This window comes from Podarcis muralis, chromosome 1, assembly GCF_964188315.1.
Source record: "Podarcis muralis chromosome 1, rPodMur119.hap1.1, whole genome shotgun sequence".
In the NCBI taxonomy this organism is placed as follows: domain Eukaryota; kingdom Metazoa; phylum Chordata; class Lepidosauria; order Squamata; family Lacertidae; genus Podarcis; species Podarcis muralis.
This window is the reverse complement of record NC_135655.1, coordinates 85798567-85818319: the sequence shown is the minus strand read 5'-3', so window position 1 is coordinate 85818319 and position 19753 is coordinate 85798567. Positions and strand designations below refer to the sequence as shown.

The window sequence follows — 19753 nt, the reverse complement described above, 5'->3', positions numbered from 1 at the left end:
ATGAAAGAACTTCCTATGATCACTAGCCAGAAGGTCCACTAAAAGCAAAACGATCCCTCCTTTGAGTTCCCAGATGGTGGTTGCCCCATCTTGTCACTTTACCTTACCCATGTTATATTTGACAGGTGCACACACACACACACACACACACACACACACTCTCCAGTGATTTTGGGGCACAGCGTTGACCACTGAACTTGACAACCACTTGTAAGAGATGTTACTAACTTAACCAACGTACGATATTTGCTAGGTTCCATGAAATGCTCTTTTCTGAGACCTCTGGTAATTTAATGTATTTCTCTGAACTTGTGGTTCCGTGGAACAGAAACCCCTCTTTCTAGCACACACTTTGTGTGCACTCTGGTCTTTCCACATTGCTGCCACTGAAAGCTGAGGTAGGAGGAGTCTTCATTCACTTTTGACTCATTTCATTATAGAAAGGCAGCCTGCTAGTTCAGGAATCCTCTGGATTCAACCATTTTACGAACTTTGATGTGGTCTTGCTAGCATCTCTGAACAACAGTGCAATCTTAACCATGTCTGCTTAGAAATAAGCCTCTGGTTCGATCATTTTGCTTGCATCTCTCAGAGCCCACACCACCATCTGGACACTGAGGGATTGGTGTATGAACTACATAAGGTCGCACTGGCCCTCCAACGTCATTTTGTAACTATCTAAGTTCATCTCAGTTCTGGACTGCTAGATAAAGGCCAACATTTTCCCATGAGAATCGCTGTTTACATATCTAGGAAGAAAATCTGTGGCTTACATTCCCAGAAACAAATATTGCTGCATGATATTCATATACTGGGAAACAAAACCAAGCAGTTTATTTTAAGACAGACTCAGGCATTACATATTCCAGAGGAGCCTAACATGTAGTCCTGCAGATGTTGAACTACAACTCCCATCTTTCTTGACTACTGGCTGGAGCTGATAGGAGTTAGGTGGGAGCCCAACAATTTAACTGGGAACCCAATAACTCCCAACTGGAGGCCATCATATTGGAAAGACTGATATACTCAGTATCATCAGTAAAAAGTAACAGAACTGGATGTTCCATTCTTCATTAGGCACAAAATATACTTCTATGTAAGTATTTCTTCCATACAGTAATAGGCATACTCTCAGTGGTGGACCCCTGGTGACAGAAAGATGCTCAGAGGAGTGGCTAACCTGTGGCTCTGCAGAAGCTGTTGTGCTCAAGCTGCCATCAGCACCAGGCAGGAACGATGAGAACTGTAGTACAGACAAGTCCCTATTTGCACTGGAGTTGTGTTCTGGGTCAATGCACACATCAGTGGTAACATGAAAGTCCATTCCACCCCCTTCTGATGCTAAAAGCAACACACGTGTCGGTCGCACATCAATTGGACACGCGCAAAATGGTCGCCGCCTCTATGACATCTGGAGGGTCACATGTTCTAGATCTGTTACATCTTCCTGGTATTTTAATCTTGCTGTTGCACATGTGGTCTTTTTCCATGTCTCTTCTGCCATAAGAGCGACACTCTCTCATCCACAACAAGAGACCCATTAAGGCTTATTAAGGATAACCAGAGAACTTGGAACATGTCAGTTCAGTTTACAAAATAGATCTATTCTGAGCTGAGCTGTCTTGCTCAAGAAAAAGTGGTGAAAAGGGGTTATCACCCTAGGTGACAAGGAATTGCATGGAGGTGAACACATGTAGAAAAACAATTGTGCTGGTGGAGTAGAGCTGGTGGAGTAGAGCATGTCATTTTAGGGGGTGGAATTTAATTTTTGCAAATTTCTTCAGGGGTCTTGAAAATATATTTTGGGGTGTGAGGAATTCAAATCTGCTATTATTTTTTATTGGACAACATTTAGCTTGGTAAATCTACATTTGATTAAAAAGCACATAAACTGCTCTCAGAAAAGCAAAGAATTTTAATTTTACCTTTTGAAAATGTCAGGTAATGCTAAATAATAACAACAACAACAATAATATTTATATAAAACTTACAAGTACTTGGCAATCATTTCTAATGATTTCTATGCAATTTTACACATTTTACGTATTAAGCAAAACTAAATTATATTAATTTAACCAAAATATCTTTGGAATTCCCAAGTTATGTTGCAACTTTTTAGCAAATTCCTCACTTTTGGAATTTGAAAGTTGAAAAATTCCAACAATCCCTACTACTGGAGGGGGGTGGGGAGGACAGAGAACATCTTCCTTCCTCAGATTACCTTAGAAACCAAGTAGGGTGCCAGCAGAGGGAAGCCCACCCCCCTCTGCCATGCACCGGACCAGCTGCAATGGGAACAGGGGCCTCTTTTCTGACAGCCCCAGCGGGCTAATAAACATTTCTGCAACTTTTGCGGGCTTGTTGACAAGGCTGATTTAAGTCAAGAATATCGAGAGCTCATGGTCTGCATTCCTCAGACCAGGAGGTGCAGAACGGTAGTCACTGCGTGGATGGGTTTGTTGCTGAAGCCAGCTTGAAATTTCAAGAAAACGTACAGAGCAATGGTGTGGCTCTTCATGTTTAGTCCTAGTGCAGGACGTTGCTCCATGGAAACGTAGACATTACACAAAAGCAAATGATGCTAGCCCGACTGCTGGTGGAACAAAAGTTTCTGAGGATTTGGTAAACAAAATGAACCTTGCTTTGTGAACAAGCAAATTTCAAAATTTGCCAGACAAACCAATCATGACTAAAGGCATTGCTATACACACAAAACATATTTGCATGGAAAGAAAAGAAGTGTTGTTGGGTGGTTGCCTATGCAACAGGCTTTGCCCTCTTCACGACTGTTCTAAGAAGAAGTGCTAAAACATGCATGCATAAAAAAATAAAAAGAACCACAGCAGGTGATGCAACCCAATTACAAAAAGTCATTTTCTATACTTTTTTCAATAGTTGACTGTTGAATTCCCATCACCACCTGTACACACATACACAGGGCAGATCCACACTATACGTTTTAAAGCATATTCAACGGACATCTGAAGTATACAACTTTCCCCAAACAATCCTGGTAATTAGAGTTTCCTCCTCACAGTTTCCTCCTCACAGGGACGCGGGTGGCACTGTGGGTAAAAGCCTCAGCGCCTAGGGCTTGCCGATCAAAAGGTCGGCGGTTTGAATCCCCGCAGCGGGGTGCGCTCCTGCTGCTCGGCCCCAGCGCCTGCCAACCTAGCAGTTCGAAAGCACCTCCGAGTGCAAGTAAATAGGGACCGCTTACTGGCGGGAAAGTAAACAGCGTTTCCGTGTGTTGCGCTGGCTCGCCAGATGCAGCTTTGTCACGCTGGCCACGTGACCCGGAAGTGTCTCCGGACAGCGCTGGCCCCTGGCCTCTTGAGTGAGATGGGCGCACAACCCCAGAGTCTGTCAAGACTGGCCCGTACGGGCAGGGGTACCTTTACCTTTACCTCACAGAGCTACCATATCCAGCACCCTTAACAAACGACAGTTCCCATGGAGATCACATGCTTTGAAATCCAACCATGCCACCATTCTGCTCACAGATTAGCTTTTAATTCGGTGAAGACATCCACTGAAGTAAAGGACAATCCATTTTCCCCCTCTTCCCCCGCAAACCATTTTGGAGGGTCCCCACCACCACCACTGTAAAAGGGGCGCCTTTGGGACTGCAGTGAGAAACAACCAAAAACCACATCTCCTTTTCTTAACTTATCAGATGTGCCTGATGGATCAAAAGCAGTTTCACAAGTGAAAAGGCGCAAGAGGATTTCACACCTATTTCTCAGTCCACTTCTAAACACAAGGGACACCTCCACAGCACGCAAATTAGAAACTAATTGCCTCCTACTGGTGGGACAGGCTAATCAATCTGTCCCAGGATATCCTAAATACATACTTGACATTTTGTTTTAAATACTAGCATGTCTTTCCAGCTCCAGTCACACTTTATTTAGTCAGTAGCTACAGAGACAATTCAGAGCTGGATCAATCAACAGTCTGCTGCAGTATAAGATAGCTTTCTATATTCACCTTCTACACAGGACCCTCCAGCAGGTCCTCTGAACAAGACTTTTATGGTGACAATACACACACAAAATGAGCAGCAACACTGGGAAGCGGAGAACATGCTAGTGACAATCTTCCAAAGGCTCATGATTGGCGAAGGCTGACTTCAGAGAAGCCCCTTGAGCTGTTAGTGGCTGTGGGGCAGGTAGTGTTAGCATAGGAAGCGAAAACTGCACCTCATGAACTTCCTCCTGCTACCATTTCTCATAAGAGACACCGCATCCCCTCTCACAAACATTTTCTGTTCCCGCCTCCCTCAGCGCAGGGCAGCACTTTCAACGACCAGCTGGCAAAAACGCAGCGTGCGATGGAGCATTCTCCTTCCCCCCCTCCCCCTCTTCTGACACTGCGCTAGCCCTGGGAGAGAGGGAGCCCCCAATTCCTACCAAGGTCATCACAGCGTACGATACCTCAAAGAGTAAGATGTCTAGAACAGTTGTGCTCTATTTGCACGCATCTGGCTGATACTGGGGTCAGATCTGTTATGCAGTAGAGGTTACAGAGTAAGCCAAGGAACCACTGAGCACTTCCCAACAGAACCCCCAACTCAGCTCTCTTTGCTGAGACCAGGGAACTGGCTGGTGGAGGAACAAGGGATGCTTCCATGTGTTCATTCATTCCCTCTTTCCAGTTTTTCAGGAACATAAGCACACATTTTTATTTTTATTTAATGACCATTGGTTTGGGAGTCAACCGACTCACTGTTTGACCATGGACAAATAGGTCCCCAAACGAAGTCCTTGCGAAAATGATAGCCTTTCTTATTTCATTTGTTCTTTTTTATTGCATCACGATGTCATCTGATATAGAAGCGGCCAGAGGGATCGTTCGAACAAATTGTGTATTTGTTGCTGGAGAGATCCACTGCCCAACTCCCAGGCTGTTCTATTCAACCAACCATAAGATGATGTTTCCAAGACAATGTGTGAGCGTCAGAACTCTGGCTAAACCCGATCCCTCCCTGCCAAGCCACACAATTTGCTCACCCAAACCAAGGGCAAAGGTTTCAAACAGGGGAGGTGGGAGGACATACTTCCTTGTCATTTCAGAGGTTGCGAAGCCATCCACCTGTCCCAGCTTATGCAGAAGCGGATGGAAGCCAATGCCTTTGATTACCAGGGTTTTTGCACACTCCTTTGCAAGTTATACAAGGGGGAGCCATACCAGAAAAAAATGCAGAAAAAGGCATGGCACACCTCTGCCACCACAGTCATGCAGATGATCTATCCCCCAGACCAGACACAGTGTGTTTGCACACCTTTGTGGCTCTTCAGAGTACTAGGCAGGGGGAATAATTAAAAGCTTCTCATCCAAAACTCCAAAAAATTAGCCCTCGGACAGTCGGGGGATAGGGTGGCAAAGCTTTCCCTTCCCAAAAACATTAGATGCCCTCTTAGGCGGGATGATGCCCACCCTGCCCACCCCACCACAGTCCCACTGGTGTGGCCACTTGCATCCACCGGGGGCTGCTTCTTCACAGTGCCAATCACTGCTCGAGAGGAGCCCTGTTAGCGGTCAGGGCGCTGCACACAGAAGACCTTGGCCTGGTGGTCGCCAGAAGTGGTAACCACAATGGAAGCGTCTCTGCAAGAAAGAGGCGACAAGAAGAGAAGAAGGTTTACCCCCAACAACGATTACTAATCAATGTCAGTGCAAGTTTCGACGGCCCAAGCCTACCCTGGTTTTACTCAGGAGCAAGTCCTGTTCACCTCAGTGAGGCTTAATTCCCAGCAAGCAAACAAAAACCAACCAGAATCACTATTTCACTTGCCTTCACAACTCCCGGGTGGGGCAGATATCAGCAAGTCCCGTTTTACATATAACAAAGGAAGGCAGGGAAAGCCAAAGTGCCCAAGGTTACCTAGGGATGAAGCCTTTTTCCAAGCCCATTCTTCTCTGTGCCAAACCACATATTTCCATTTTAGTGTACATGCGCAGCTCTCTGCAAGAACCACAGGTGGAGCCCTCCCTCCAAATGAAAAGGACAACTCTGAAGGGAGCTGGGACGAAAAGAGCCTTAAGAAGACAGGATATATTTCCTTCCCCAGGAACCCTACTCACACCCACACAAAAACAAGCCATAGCTTAATGTATACTGTTCCGTATAGCCTTGCCTTCCAATGCTTGCTTTCTGTGCTTCCCTCTGCACCCCTCCACCCAGCACCCAGCACCTCCCCAAGGGTTCTTGCTCCAGGAACTCACTTGTTCAAAGCAAAGTCCAGGATTTCCGCTGAGTGGCCCCGGTACTCGCTGATCAGCTTGCCTGAGCGGGCATCCCAGAGGCACACAGCCCCACCCAGGGTGCAGGTGTAGACCACAGGGGAGCTCTCTTCCCACAGGAGCTGTACAATCCCCGACTGAAAATACAGAAGGAAAGGGTCCTATTAGTCACCAGCATTCCCACCCGCTTAGCATTTTTAACCAGGCCTTTTGTTGATTTGATTGACATCCTATGCCCTTTTAAAATGTGGGGTTTTCTTTTTTGGGGGGTGTTATTGGGTTGTTGTTTTTATTTCGATTATGTATTTGGTGGTTTTGTATTTTGATTTTGTTCTGTGAACCACCCTGAGACCTCCAGGTATAGGTATATTAAGAAGAAGAAGAAGAAGAAGAAGAAGAAGAAGAAGAAGAAGAAGAAAGGTCCCTCGCCCACCTAAGGTCTTCCCACCCTGAAATGTTGAATGAAACAAACTCTACTGACTACCTAAATCAGAGGTGGTTGGACGCCAAGCCTGGACTACAAACTCAGTGCATGTTGCAATCAACCTGTCAAAGCACAGTAAGCTTCCCGGGAAAGAAGACCGCTCACCCAGGAGAAGAGAATGAATTAAAGGAGAGCTTAGAAAATATGACCCTTCCCTCCATTATGTGCTCGCCCATAATAGGGTTTTTGGGTGCTGTTTGCATGTAGGGGATTTAGCTCAGGAAAGCTTCCTGCTGCAGCAAAGAAAGGGAGCCTGTGGCCCTCAAGATGTTGTTGGACTCCAACACCCATCATCCCCGACCACTGGTGATGTTGCCTGGGGATGATGGGAGTTGCGGTCCCAACAACATGTGCAGGGCCACTTCTACCCGAGGCACTAGGGACCTGTCTGAAGCTCCTGTCAGCAGCAGGGCTGCAAGGCAGAGGCCAGGACCCAGGACTTCTGTGAACAGCTGCACTTGGCTATTGCTGCATTCCTCCTGGATTGAACTGCTTCCTCCTGCCAACAGCAGCTCTTCCCAAAGCCCCCAGCAATTCCCAGAAGGGTCTTCTCCACTACCTCATGCTGGCAGTTGTGTCTCAGGGTCTGTGTGGCGACGTCATAAATGGCCAAGGTCCCGTCCAAGTAGCCAACAGCAGCCAGCGGCATCCTGCATGACAACAAAGCCAGAGAAAGAGGAGCTTTTAATGGGAGGCTTTTGAGTGCAACTTTTTTGTGGAAAAGTAGGCAATGCGCTTTAATAAATAAATAAGCCCATGCAACAATGTGATCTCCTCCCAGGGGAGTCCAAACCTCCCTGCAGAAGGGCAGTCATTCAGGAGTCACCAGGCTGGCTCTTGTTCCTTCAGAAAAGGAGCAATGCAGGAGCTGCCTGTGAAGGCAGAGTCTTCTTGAAATTTGGTGATAGCTTTCCCCTTAAATGGGTTCCACAAAATAGCCCTTGACTTTGGCAGAAATGCTCACAAATATTCTCAAGAATTGTGTGCATCCTGTAATTGTAATGCATGAGGGTAGAAACTGATCCTGAGCAACCTCCCTATGAACCCCGTTTAATTTTTAAAAACAAATCTCCTTTATTTTTTTCAGTCCTTCTGGCAGAGGATAGCCTTGAAAGCATGTGTTTTTTTGATGGGAGACATGAATGGGGTGGTCTCTACTCACATGGATAAGTCGCAAAATCAAAATTTAACCAAAGATGGCAGACTACCTAAAACTTTTTTTGAACTGACTGACAATATGGATTTGATTGACATTTGGAGGACAAAGAACCCCCTAGGTAAAGAAGGAACATTTTTTTCCGAAGTTCATTTGTCATGGTCAAGAATAGACCAAATTTGGACATCTAGAGGACTGGCTCCTAAGACCAAGAAAGTGGAAATCTGCCCAAAAACCTGCTCCGACCATAACGCCTTGAAAGTGGAACTGAGACTTACTCCAGCCGGTTCCTTCAGATGGAGAATGAACGACACTCTGCTAAGAGACCAAGAGATTGTTAAAAAGGCCCAAAAAGCTTTAAAGGACTATTTTGAAATAAATTTGAACACCTCGGTGGAAAAGAGAATAATCTGGGACGCAAGTAAAGCTGTAATGAGAGGGTTTCTGATACAACAGAACACGATTAAGAAAAAACTCTGGAATGGAAAAAAGGACAAGATATTAGAGAAGATAAGAGATGGAGAGGAAAAATTGAGATCAAAACCAAAATCTAAGGAGATTCTCAGAGAAATTAAATTTCACCAAGCACAATATGCGAAATTAATAAATCAAGAAGTGGAATGGAAAATCAAACAAATGAAACAAAGATCTTTTGAATCGGCTAATAAATGTGGAAAACTGCTAGCGTGGCAGTTGAAAAGGAGACAAAAATTGAACTTTGTAACCAATCTGGAGGTGGAGGGTAAAAACATACAGAAACCGGAAGAAATAAGAAAGTGTTTCCAGAAATACTTCAAAAGACTTTACACGCAAGGGCCACAGGAAATGACTGAGATAGAACAATTTCTAAAAGCTAAGGGATTACCAAAACTATCTCAAGAAAAGAGGACAATTTTAAACCACCAAATAACACAACAGGAAATGGAGAGTGCCATTCAGAATATGCAACTTGGTAAATCTCCAGGCCCAGATGGACTTTCCTCCAAGTATTATAAGACTTTAAAAGACCACTTGATACAGCCATTAATGGAGGTTTGTAACCAGATTATGGAGGGGAAGAAGACACCGGAAACGTGGAAAGAAGCCTTCATCACATTGATTCCTAAATTGGAAGCTGAAAAGACTCAACTAAAGAACTACCGTCCCATCTCTCTTCTAAATGTGGATTATAAAATCTTTGCAGACATTTTGGCAAGTAGGTTTAAAAGAGTGCTAAATGAAGTAATTCATAAAGATCAGGCAGGCTTTCTCCCAGGCAGACATTTGTTTGACAATACTAGGAACATTGTTGATATCTTGGAACTCCTGCAAACGAATATTAATACAAAAGCAGTGTTAATTTTCATTGATGCGGAGAAAGCCTTTGATAATATCTCCTGGAAGTTTATGAAGAGAAATTTGGAGGGGATGGGAGTGGGACAGGGGTTCGAAAATGGTATAGATGCAATTTACTCAGAACAAAAAGCTAAATTGATAGTGAACAATGTGGTGACGGAGGAGTTTAAAATCCAAAAAGGAACACGACAGGGGTGTCCCCTATCCCCTCTTTTATTTATCTCAGTCCTGGAGGTGTTTCTGAAAATGATAAGGGAGGACCGGATGATAAAAGGAATACAGGTCGGAGAGAAACAATATAAATTGAAAGCCTTTGCAGATGACTTGGTTTTAACACTACAGGAGCCAGAATCTAGTACAAAAAGAGTTTTAGAATTGATCCAAGAGTTTGGTCGGGTGGCGGGATTCAAGTTGAATAAGCAAAAAACCAAGGTACTGGTTAAAAACTTGACACCTTTAGAAACAGATGAATTTCGGAAGGAAACAGAATTATCTGTGGTTAAAAAAGTGAAATACCTGGGAATTAATTTGTCTTCCAGAAACCTGAATTTGTTTAAGGATAACTATGAAAAAAGTTGGCTAGAAGTTAAAAAAGACCTAGAAATTTGGTCAAGATTGAAACTTTCCTTGTTGGGCAGAATCGCAGCAGTAAAAATGAATGTATTGCCAAAGATGTTGTTTTTGTTTCAAGCCCTTCAGATTGTGGACAGACCTGAATGTTTTGGTAAGTGGCAGAAGGACATTTCGAAGTTCGTTTGGCAGGGCAAAAAGCCCCGAATAAAATTCAAAATACTAACTGATGCAAAAGAAAGAGGGGGATTTGCCCTGCCAGACTTAAGGCTATACTATGAAGCTGCAGCCTTCTGCTGGTTGAAAGATTGGCTGCTTTTAGAAAATACCGATGTCCTGGATCTAGAAGGGTTTGACAATGCTTTTGGGTGGCATGCATATTTGTGGTACGACAAGGTTAAGGTTCATAAAACATTTAAAAACCATATTGTCAGAAAAGCAATATTTATGGTCTGGATAAAATACAAAGACTTATTGGAAAGTAAGACCCCGAGGTGGCTTTCACCAGTGGAGGCCAAGGCCCGAAAAAAGCCCAATATGGAGACCGGCTGGTTGAAATATTGGGAAATGCTAGAAAAAATAGGCGACAATTGGAGGTTACAGAGCTATGAAAAAGTAAAACATAAGGTGCAAAACTGGTTTCACTATGCTCAAATTCAAGAGATCTTTAAACTGGACAAAAAGATAGGATTCCAGGTGGAAAAATCGAAATTAGAGACAGAACTGTTAGAACCAAAGATAAAGGTACTTTCGAGAATGTACAACTTGCTGCTTAAGTGGAACACTCAGGACGAGACAGTTAAATCCGCCATGATAAAATGGGCTCAAGACATTGGGCACAACATCATGTTTGATGACTGGGAAAGGTTATGGACCACCGGTATGAAATTCACGGCATGTAGTGCATTGAAAGAAAATATTTTGAAAATGATATACAGGTGGTACATGACCCCAGTAAAACTTGCTAAAATATATCATCTGTCTGACAACAGATGTTGGAAATGTAAAGAGGTGGAAGGGACATTCTTTCACCTCTGGTGGACATGCCCAAGGGTAAAGGCTTTCTGGGAAATGATTTACAATGAGTTAAAAAAGGTATTTAAGTATACCTTTCCCAAGAAACCAGAGGCCTTCCTTCTGGGCATTGTCGGCCAGAATGTGTCAAAGAACGATAGAACCTTTTTTATGTATGCAACAACAGCAGCAAGAATACTTATTGCAAAGTATTGGAAGACACAAGATTTGCCCACTCTGGAAGAATGGCATATGCAATTGATGGACTATATGGAACTGGACGAAATGACTGGCAGAATCCGAGATTTGGGAGAAGAGACAACGGAGGAGAACTGGAAAAAATTTAAGGACTATCTACAAAAACATTATAAGTTATTTGATTCTCAATAATTTGCATAAACTGGAAAACCAAGCTCCAGCATCAAGATTTTTAATATTGGAAATTAGGGTAAGATTAATGGGACGACTAAAGTTTAAAATAACATTGTGCTTAGATTACACTTTATTGTTAAGAAAGCGGAATTGAATATGTTATGTTTATTTTAAAAGTATTGAAATCAAGATACAATATATTGAATTCGGATGCATAACAATTGAAAGTTACAACAAGGTATGAAATAAGGTAACAAATTGCTGACATTATTAAATTTAAAGAACGCGGCTTCGGCGGGTGTGGGGAAGTCCAAATAGGGAATGGTTTATATATATATATTTTTTCTTGGTTTTTGTTTTGTTTTTGGTAAAAAAGAAAAGAAAAACTGTTTCTTGTATTCACTGCACTTGGGTTGTTTGGATTGTACAAAATTATGGAAAGAAACGCAATAAAAAATTTATTAAAAAAAAAAGAAAGCATGTGGGCAATGCCTGGTGAAATCTCAGAAGCCAGCAGGCTTGCAAAGACTCAACCATCCCAACTACCCTGGGCAGGCCTTTGCCCTCTTGGGAAGATGCTTCCATCTGACGTTTGTTTTTGAAATAGTCTGCCTCTTTCCCGACGTAATTTTACTTGATACCTGTATAGTAGTTTCATGATATTGCTGTTTAATTGTTGTAAGCAGTCCCAAAGGATGCGTATGCATTCAAAGGGTCGATGAAGAAAATGCCATGTAAAATAAACAATTTAGATTTCATGATGCAGTGGTATCTAGCCCATATTGATCTTATACTAGCTCAGACTTTGCCAACCTGGTGCCCTCCAGGTACTTTGAACTGCAACTCCCATAAGCCTCAACAAGCACTATCATAGTGGTTGGGCTGATTATAATAGTCCATAACATTTGTAGGGCACTGAGTTAGCAAAGGCTGTTCTACATTCTGTTGCAGGCAGTTGTCCCCTTCCATTCTGTTCATGCAAACCAGGGATGGGGAACTTGTGGTCCTCAAAACATTGTTGGACTACAACACTTATCACTCCTGACCACTGGCCGGGACTTGTGGGAACAAAATCCAGCAGGGTTGCAGGTTCCCCATCACTGATGGAAACATTTCACTTATTTCAGCAATTAGTTCCGGGCAGTTCCCACAACCCAGAAGGCAATACTCACACATTGCAGAAGCCCAGAGATTCAACTGAGTTGGATTCAGCCTCCTCAGCAGAAGACTTGGGGACAATGGCCTCCTCCTTGAAAACAGACACAACCTGCAGGAAAGAAACAGCCAATGATAGGATAATGAGGGGTGGCCAGCTCCCGAGGGACTGCGATCTACTTTCAGAATTAAAATCTGACAGTAATCTTACCCCCCCTTCTTAGGGGTTCAGGTAAAAGTTGCTGTTGACCTAATTTAGAGGTGGGAAATACCCCATTTTATACCCATTTTGTTGGGGTTCCATTTTGGGCGGGACTTTTAAGGGGAAGCAAAACAAAACAAAATTTTAAAAAATCAATTATTTTTATCCACCCTGGTGTAAAATCTGGACTATCAGCAGGGAGACCCAGATCACTTTCCACCCAACCTACTTCACAGGGTTGTTGTGACGGTGAAAAAAGGAAGAGGACAGAACTCCTGAGCTCCTTGGAAGAAGGGCGGAGTAAAAATGCAACTTCTATCCAAATGGGCAATACAAGATTGTGCTGCAACAAACACAGTTTCTCACTCTCTCACCCTGTGGGCTAAGGAAGTTCCCATGTATATTCATTCCAGCATGGAGGGGAAGAAGGCACCCACCTTGCCTGTTGCAGAGCTCACTAGCTTGGCATGGCAGTCAACAGAGCCTGTCAGGACTAGGCTGCCATCCTTATTGCTGGCCACGCACGTCAATGGGCCCTGGTGCCCATCCTGACCTAGAAATGGTGAGAGAGCAAAGATCACACATCAAAGGGTGCCTAGGCGTGTGCTAAGACCTTCCACCTCCTTCTTTGCCCTAAATAGTTGCTTGTGTCTTGGCTCACCATTTTTATTTTTGGATTTGCCAACTCTGAAGCACATTACAGCCACAAGAGAAAATAACAAAAAGGCTATGACTTCATATAAGAACACGAAAACCATGAGACAGGCTTGTGGCCTTTGCCTTGACTCATAAAAACACCCTGTTATCTGCGAGCAGAAGTGGCTCAGTGGCCCTTGGGTGATGCAATTTCACAAGAAAGGTTGACCAACACACCTCTCTCCTCTGCCCCAACCCAGTGACTGATGAAGGTCTGCTGATACTTTTCAAAGCAATCCATCTCACTCTTTGTTGTAGTTTTACTGATTCTCATAGAAAGGCAAGTGGATTCCTGCTGGATCAGACCAAAGGCCTCCAACATCCCGTTTCCACAGTGACCAACCTGATGCCTCTGGGAAGCCCACGAGGCAGGAAAAAGCAGGCATAATCACAGGAAACCCCCCCCCCCAAAAAAATGACCTTTGTCCTGGACAACACAACGGCCTCTCCCAATACTATTCCCCAGTAACTGGTGTTCAGAGGCATACTGCATCCAATGCATGCGGCAATCGTGACTAAGAGCTATAGCCCTATCCTCCATGTATTCGTCTTATTCCCGTTCAAAGGCAACTAAGTCGGTGACCATCACTACATCCCCCAAGCAGAGGATGCCAATATGCCAAGGTACAATGAGAGGAAATCCGGGAGAGGCTGCACAATGAAAGCAGGGTTTTATTGCTTTTGTTTAGGCCTTGGGATTCCATGTTTCTTGAAAGCCATCCATATTCCTCCTCCTCCTCAGGTTCTTTCCTGCCTTTACAGTTCCCGTGCAAAGCTAGTACTCTGAAAGAGGTTTCTGAGCAACACCTCCCCGCGCTCCAGCTTCCTGACAGCAAATAAATGGAAACAGGCAACCAAACAGAACCTTTGGTACCTTTGAGGACGTGCAGCGAGCTGCCCTGCTTCAGATCCCAGATGCGCACGGTCCCATCTTCGTAACCGACCACAGCTCTCCTCCCTGCATTGAGCGTCTTTGTGTTAGTCACTCTGTCATATTCAGGGAGATCCCAAGGAAGCCCAAGAGTCAACCCCAACTGTAACATGATCCCTTGCTATTACAGCCTTCCCCTCCAAATGTTTTAGACTACAGCTTCTTTCCTTGCTGGCCATAGGCCATGCTGGTCGAGGTTCAAAATTTATGGAGGTCACTAGGAAGGCTGCCTCTGTGCATAAAGGAACAGAGGGTGTGCTTGGAAGAGGCAAATGTCACAGCAGCTACAGTCACACATGACACTAAGGTATGGTTTGTTTTAACCATTCCACCCCCACTCTAAAAAAAACCCAGGAGTTGCCTTCTAATCCAGCAAACAAGCCATAGCTTGTTCCTCCAAAGCTTGGTTTGTTTTCCATCTAGCCTTGCCGTCTGCCTCTGTAACTTGGCCAGTATCTGGGATGAAGTGGCTGAAAAACTGATTAAGCAATGCTGCTGTGTTCAGGCATATCACAAAATCATAGTTAAAACGGCCAGGAGTCGTAAGTTGCCAAAACACAAACCATGGTTGCTCTGTTGGCTGGGTTCAAAGATTCAACCAACCAATAAGCCAGTGTGGTGTAGGGATTAGAGTGTTGGATTAGGACCAGAGTTTACATCTCCTACTGAGCCTTGAAGCTCACTGGGTGACACTACCTATCTCCCAGGGTTGCGTGGATTAAATGAAGAAGGGGAGAACTGTGTAGACCACCTTGAGCTCCTTGGAGGAAAGGTGGGGTATAAATATAACAAACCAACCAACCATGCTTTAGCATCATGGGTGAACCAAGCTGATGTATTCTGCCATTGGACAGTGCCACGCCTATAAAAATTCTGCAAGCTCATCCCCACACCCCAAGCCCTGCTCCTCACCATCAGGAAGGACATGACCACACGTAGCTGGACAGGACGGGCCTTGGAAGGTCTTGCACTCTCCACTAGGGATCTTCCACATCCAGGAATTGCCGTCAGCTGTGCCAGCCAGAAGGACATGGGACTGAGGGTGCCACTCCATCCACTGGGGTCAAGAAGAGAAAGAGAAAGCAATAGGCTGGGAGCTAAGCAATACCAGAAAGGAGCCTGTTGCTTTGCACATGACCAACAAATCCTTTCTCACTGTGCAAAAGTTATCCAACAGCCAACTCTTAAATACGTACCCCAAAAGTTTAATGTATAGAAGAAGAGTTGAGTTTGGAATTGATATCCCACCTTTCACTCCCTTTAAGGAGTCTCAAAACGGCTAACATTCTCCTTTCCCTTCCTCCCCCACAACAAACACTCTGTGAGGTGAGTGGGGCTGAGAGACTTCAGAGAAGTGTGACTGGCCCAAGGTCACCCAGCAGCTGCATGTGGAGGAGCGGAGACGCGGACCGGTTCCCCAGATTACAAGTCTACCGCTCTTAACCACTCTTAACCACTACACCACACTGGCTCTCCTGGTGAAAATAGCTTCCCATATGCTCTTCTCAGTATTCCGTGCAACCACACTTTAAGAGAGGTCCCCATACAATGCCAACAGGGGAGATGGAGAAGGGGCCAAGGCTGAGATGGGAGCTTGCCTAACATTACCTAGCAAATCTGCAGCCGAGGTGAGATTTCAGCTGGAGACTTCCAGCCTCCTAGCTCCCACTCTTTAGCCACCACATCACACTATCTCACCAGTACGCCTTACTTACGACTGCATCCTAACATACTGGTTGTGCAATTGGCACGCTATGACGTTGCCATGTGGTTTTGTGAGCCTTTGTATGACTACGGCAGAGTGGCAAGGAACACGGAATGAGCAAAACTGAAAGCCTTGTTGTAGCAATCGTAACACTGTAGCTTGCACAGAAAACATCAGTTTGTTCCATATTACATTGTTGCACCCAACCAAATTAGAAACTGTTCCAAATGGAATATTCCAAATGTCAGGCCTGTAAAGCACTGCATTTCTGTCAGAGGAAATAATTTATCTGAATTATCTCTCAGTTTTCTCCCTAGAATCAAGACAGTGGACATGCTTTCCACTGGGAAATCTCATGGTGAAACTTTTGCCCTGGAATTTATAGGCCCCATTTCTCACCTCCAAGTCGCCCGCTTCGAAAGACCAGATCTCCTCTTTGGCATCCACCCGCCAAACTTTTATCAGTCCACTCATGTCACCCGTGGCCACGAATGTGGAATCATGGCTGAAACCAGCACAAGTGACGGAATCTTTGTGTCCTGGCGATAATGAAAAGAACAAGAACATGCATATTCTGAAATCACCCCAGCCACCATTGCTAATGGTCAACAATGATGAGTGTTGTAGTCCAACAATATTCAAAGCCCACAGCCCTGTTGGAATTATTATTTCTTCAGTAGATCAGGGCCATTATAGAGTATACCCTTAATGTGGAGTTATCCACATAATGGCAATCTGCAGGCAGTCCTTTCAATGCCAGAAGTAAAAGGAGGGGATATTCAATGACCTCAAAAATACAGATGTTTTCCATTTGCTACACCTTCCTGTCCAAATCACCAGCTGAAGAGTTTCCTATATATAGATTTTTAGATATGGATCACTTTATCCCCAGGGCTATCCAAGATAGAGGGAAGTAGTTGTTGTTAAAACTGTTTTATGCTTACCCCAGCAACACAAAGCAATTCAAATATTGGCATTGGAGTTGCAAGGTATTACCCAGAAGAGCCTCACCTGAGCATTCAAAGAGGAGCTCACCATCACTGAGGCGCCACACAAAAGCCTTGTCATCTTCACCGCCTGTCACTGCCAGCGTGTTGGTCTTGGGGTCAAGACTGACGCAGAAAACAGATGCTAGGGGGAACAAACAGAACTATGTTAGTGACAGAAGCCAGACATACCTCTCTCACACACTCACAGTCCTATTGTGGGCATCCAAACAAGAGGAACCGAAAGGATCAGAGATGCAAAACCTGCCACCCTCCAAATGTCATCATTGACCATGCTGGCTGGGAGCTGATGGAAGCTGGGAATCCAACAATATCTGGAGGGACACAAGTTCCCCATCCTTGACTGGGGCATAACTGTGTTGCTCTCTCCCAGCAAAATGTTAAGGAAAGAAGAGCGAAAGTGAAGCACACTCTCAGCTGAAACAGCACCATCCTGTAGCCACAACAGCGCAGCGCTATAGAGAATGCACAGGTGCTTCCCCTCCATTCCTTGCTCAAGGGCACCTGGCCCTTTTAAGGTAAAAGAAAAACATGGAAGAGCACCATCTTGGAAAATACCAGCAGAGATGATTCACATCACCAACCCTGGCTTTAAATTAGCAGGGCTGGGACTTAAAGTAGAAAGCAGGCTCACCGGTTAGTGTGACCTTGCGTCAGCAACCCACCAATGGAATACCGTGCTAGCCACTGACAAAGAGCTGGTTAAATCCTTTATCAACCAGGTTTCTTTTGCAAATAATAATAAAGTAGTCTTGCCGGGCCACAAAATAGGCACAGAATAGGGAGGCCCAAACCTGGGACACTAGATAATGAATGAGATGCCTACTCTCATTCCTCTACCAGCTCACCCGTGTGTTTGGAGAACGTGACCTCACTGTCATCTTGGGCCTCCATGCCTTCCTCTGCCTCAACATCCTCCCAAGCAGCCTCCTCTTCATCTAAATCCACATCTTCCATTTCATCAGCCAGATCATCTGCAGAAGCAAACAAAGCAATGCTATTTTACAAAGCCAGTCAGCATGAAGGTTCCCCCCCTCCAACCCAGCATAATAAGTAAAGGCAGGTGTGCTAAACTGCGGCATCTGTGTGTGCGCTCACCGTCCTGTTTAGAGGAGAAGAATGAACCTTACGTGGTAAACTGCCATCATCAGTTCACAGCTAAGTGCCGGTAAGTCATAGTCACAAAGGATTCAGACAAGTTGTAGAAATCACCAACCCTAATCTCCTGAGCCCCTTCCACTCCATGTGGTCTGAAATGCTGCTGTCACTAGAACCTGAGCCCCTCAATTATAGTCCTATGTCAAATTATAGATTGTAATGCACAATACCTACATGAGACATCGGTTTTGATAATTATGGACCCCATCCTCCCTCCCTCTCCTCTGTTCTTTTATTCATTGCCTCCAAACAGCTCCCCTTCTCCCATTCCCCCTGTGATTGCTACTCCATCACCTGCTTTGTACCTATACCTTTTTTTAAACCAAGGCAGCAATCCTATGGCAAAATCCACCAGGATTAGCAACATAGGAAGCAGTGGGTCACCTTAAAGCCAACCCTAGTTCAGCCAAAGATAAGCCAGTGTACCTTGCTCATTCTGGCTCAGTCACGAGAGCTAAGGCCAATATAAGTCCCTCAAAAGGTGAGATGAGGGGGCAGAATTTGGACTGCACCCTAAGCCCATTCAGCTCAGTCGTGTGACCTAGCAACCCAGCATAAAACACTACTTTAAATGCTTGTTTTCCCTCTACCAAGCTTAGGCAGAAAGCAGCCCCCCAATGCCCCATGGTGTTTGGACCTAGTGTAACTTTACGCTGGCTTAATTTACATCAGCTTACCTTATGGCAGCTTCTTGCACACAGAATTGTTCCCAAAGCCAAATAGCATGCAATTGAAATAATCACATATATTTCCCATGACTCCATTTCCCCCTTTCCCTGTTGTTTCACTGCATCCATTCTAGATTGTAAGCCTCTTGGGGTAGGGACCTGTCTTTGTAATATTCTTGAGCTAGAGCACCTCCAAGTGGCCAGCTCTAAATCCATCCTATCTCTGGGTGTATAAATAACAAAGATGTTGGTGAACACCAGAATATCAGTAAATGTATGTGCAACTGTGACCAAAAGATTGTTCAAAGTGTGTTATACTGTTTCCTGTATAATTCCCCTAGGGATGGGTTGTGAAAATGATCCAAGGGCCAGTTTCCTCTCTTTTTTTAACATTAGGGAGAAAGCGTGCTATTTACTGCTTGATAGGCATAAATATAGTATATGACATATAAGGTTTCTAGGGTTGCTAGACACCCAACGGATGAACCAATGATTTATTGCACAAAACGCGATCCAACTTGCTAGGGGGTCATTTATGTTAAAATGTTTCACTCAGCTAGGCTGTAGTTTAGCGATGACCAAAGTCTCCTAACAAATAAATCTGACAGACTGAGTGGCGATAATGAGGATGGGGGTGATGACACCTAACCGGTCAGCCCTCTTACTACTTTTCAGGGTGGTCACGTTTTCCGTTGCAAAAGTCCCTGGAAAAGGACCTCGATCCCAAGTCCCCGTCCCAGCCGCCCAGTCCCTCGCCTCTTTACCGGGTCCAGGCGCCTCAAGGTCCACCACCTCCACGATCTCCTCCGCGGCCCCCTCCTCATCGCCGGCTGCCATCAGCAAGAGCCCCTCCGAGGCCGCCTCCAAACCTGCCCCGTCTGCGGGTTCCGCCATGCTGACGACTTCAGCCTACCAGCAACCCGCACGCGCCTACGCCGATCTCCTTCTCCTCCCTCTCTCCCTCCCGTCGAGGAGGGCGGGGTCAACGTCTCCGCCACCAATCAGCGAAGCGAATAGGAACGGGCTAGCGAATCGGAGGGGAGGTCATCAGCGC

The 19753-nt window shown here is 44.9% G+C and overlaps 1 protein-coding gene across 2 annotated transcripts; it reads right to left on the bottom strand.

Moving 5' to 3' along the window:
• Positions 1–1897: 1897 nt before the first annotated feature.
• On the bottom strand, positions 1898–19648 carry AAMP (angio associated migratory cell protein). 2 transcript variants are annotated; one of them, XR_013394270.1, is made up of 12 exons: positions 19464–19648; positions 17722–17847; positions 16878–16997; positions 16266–16405; positions 15074–15218; positions 14105–14188; positions 12972–13087; positions 12350–12444; positions 7290–7380; positions 6229–6383; positions 3408–5610; positions 1898–3030 (listed from the first exon to the last, which is right to left on the bottom strand). XR_013394270.1 is itself a non-coding variant. In XM_028742254.2 (11 exons), the coding sequence occupies exons 1-11, from the start codon at positions 19591–19593 to the stop codon at positions 5535–5537; spliced, it is 1278 nt and encodes a 425-aa protein (XP_028598087.2). In that variant the 5' UTR covers positions 19594–19648; the 3' UTR covers positions 1898–5534. The 2 variants fall into 2 exon arrangements, 1 of the variants encoding a protein (XP_028598087.2); XM_028742254.2 differs by having other exon boundaries at positions 1898–5610.
• Positions 19649–19753: the final 105 nt, after the last annotated feature.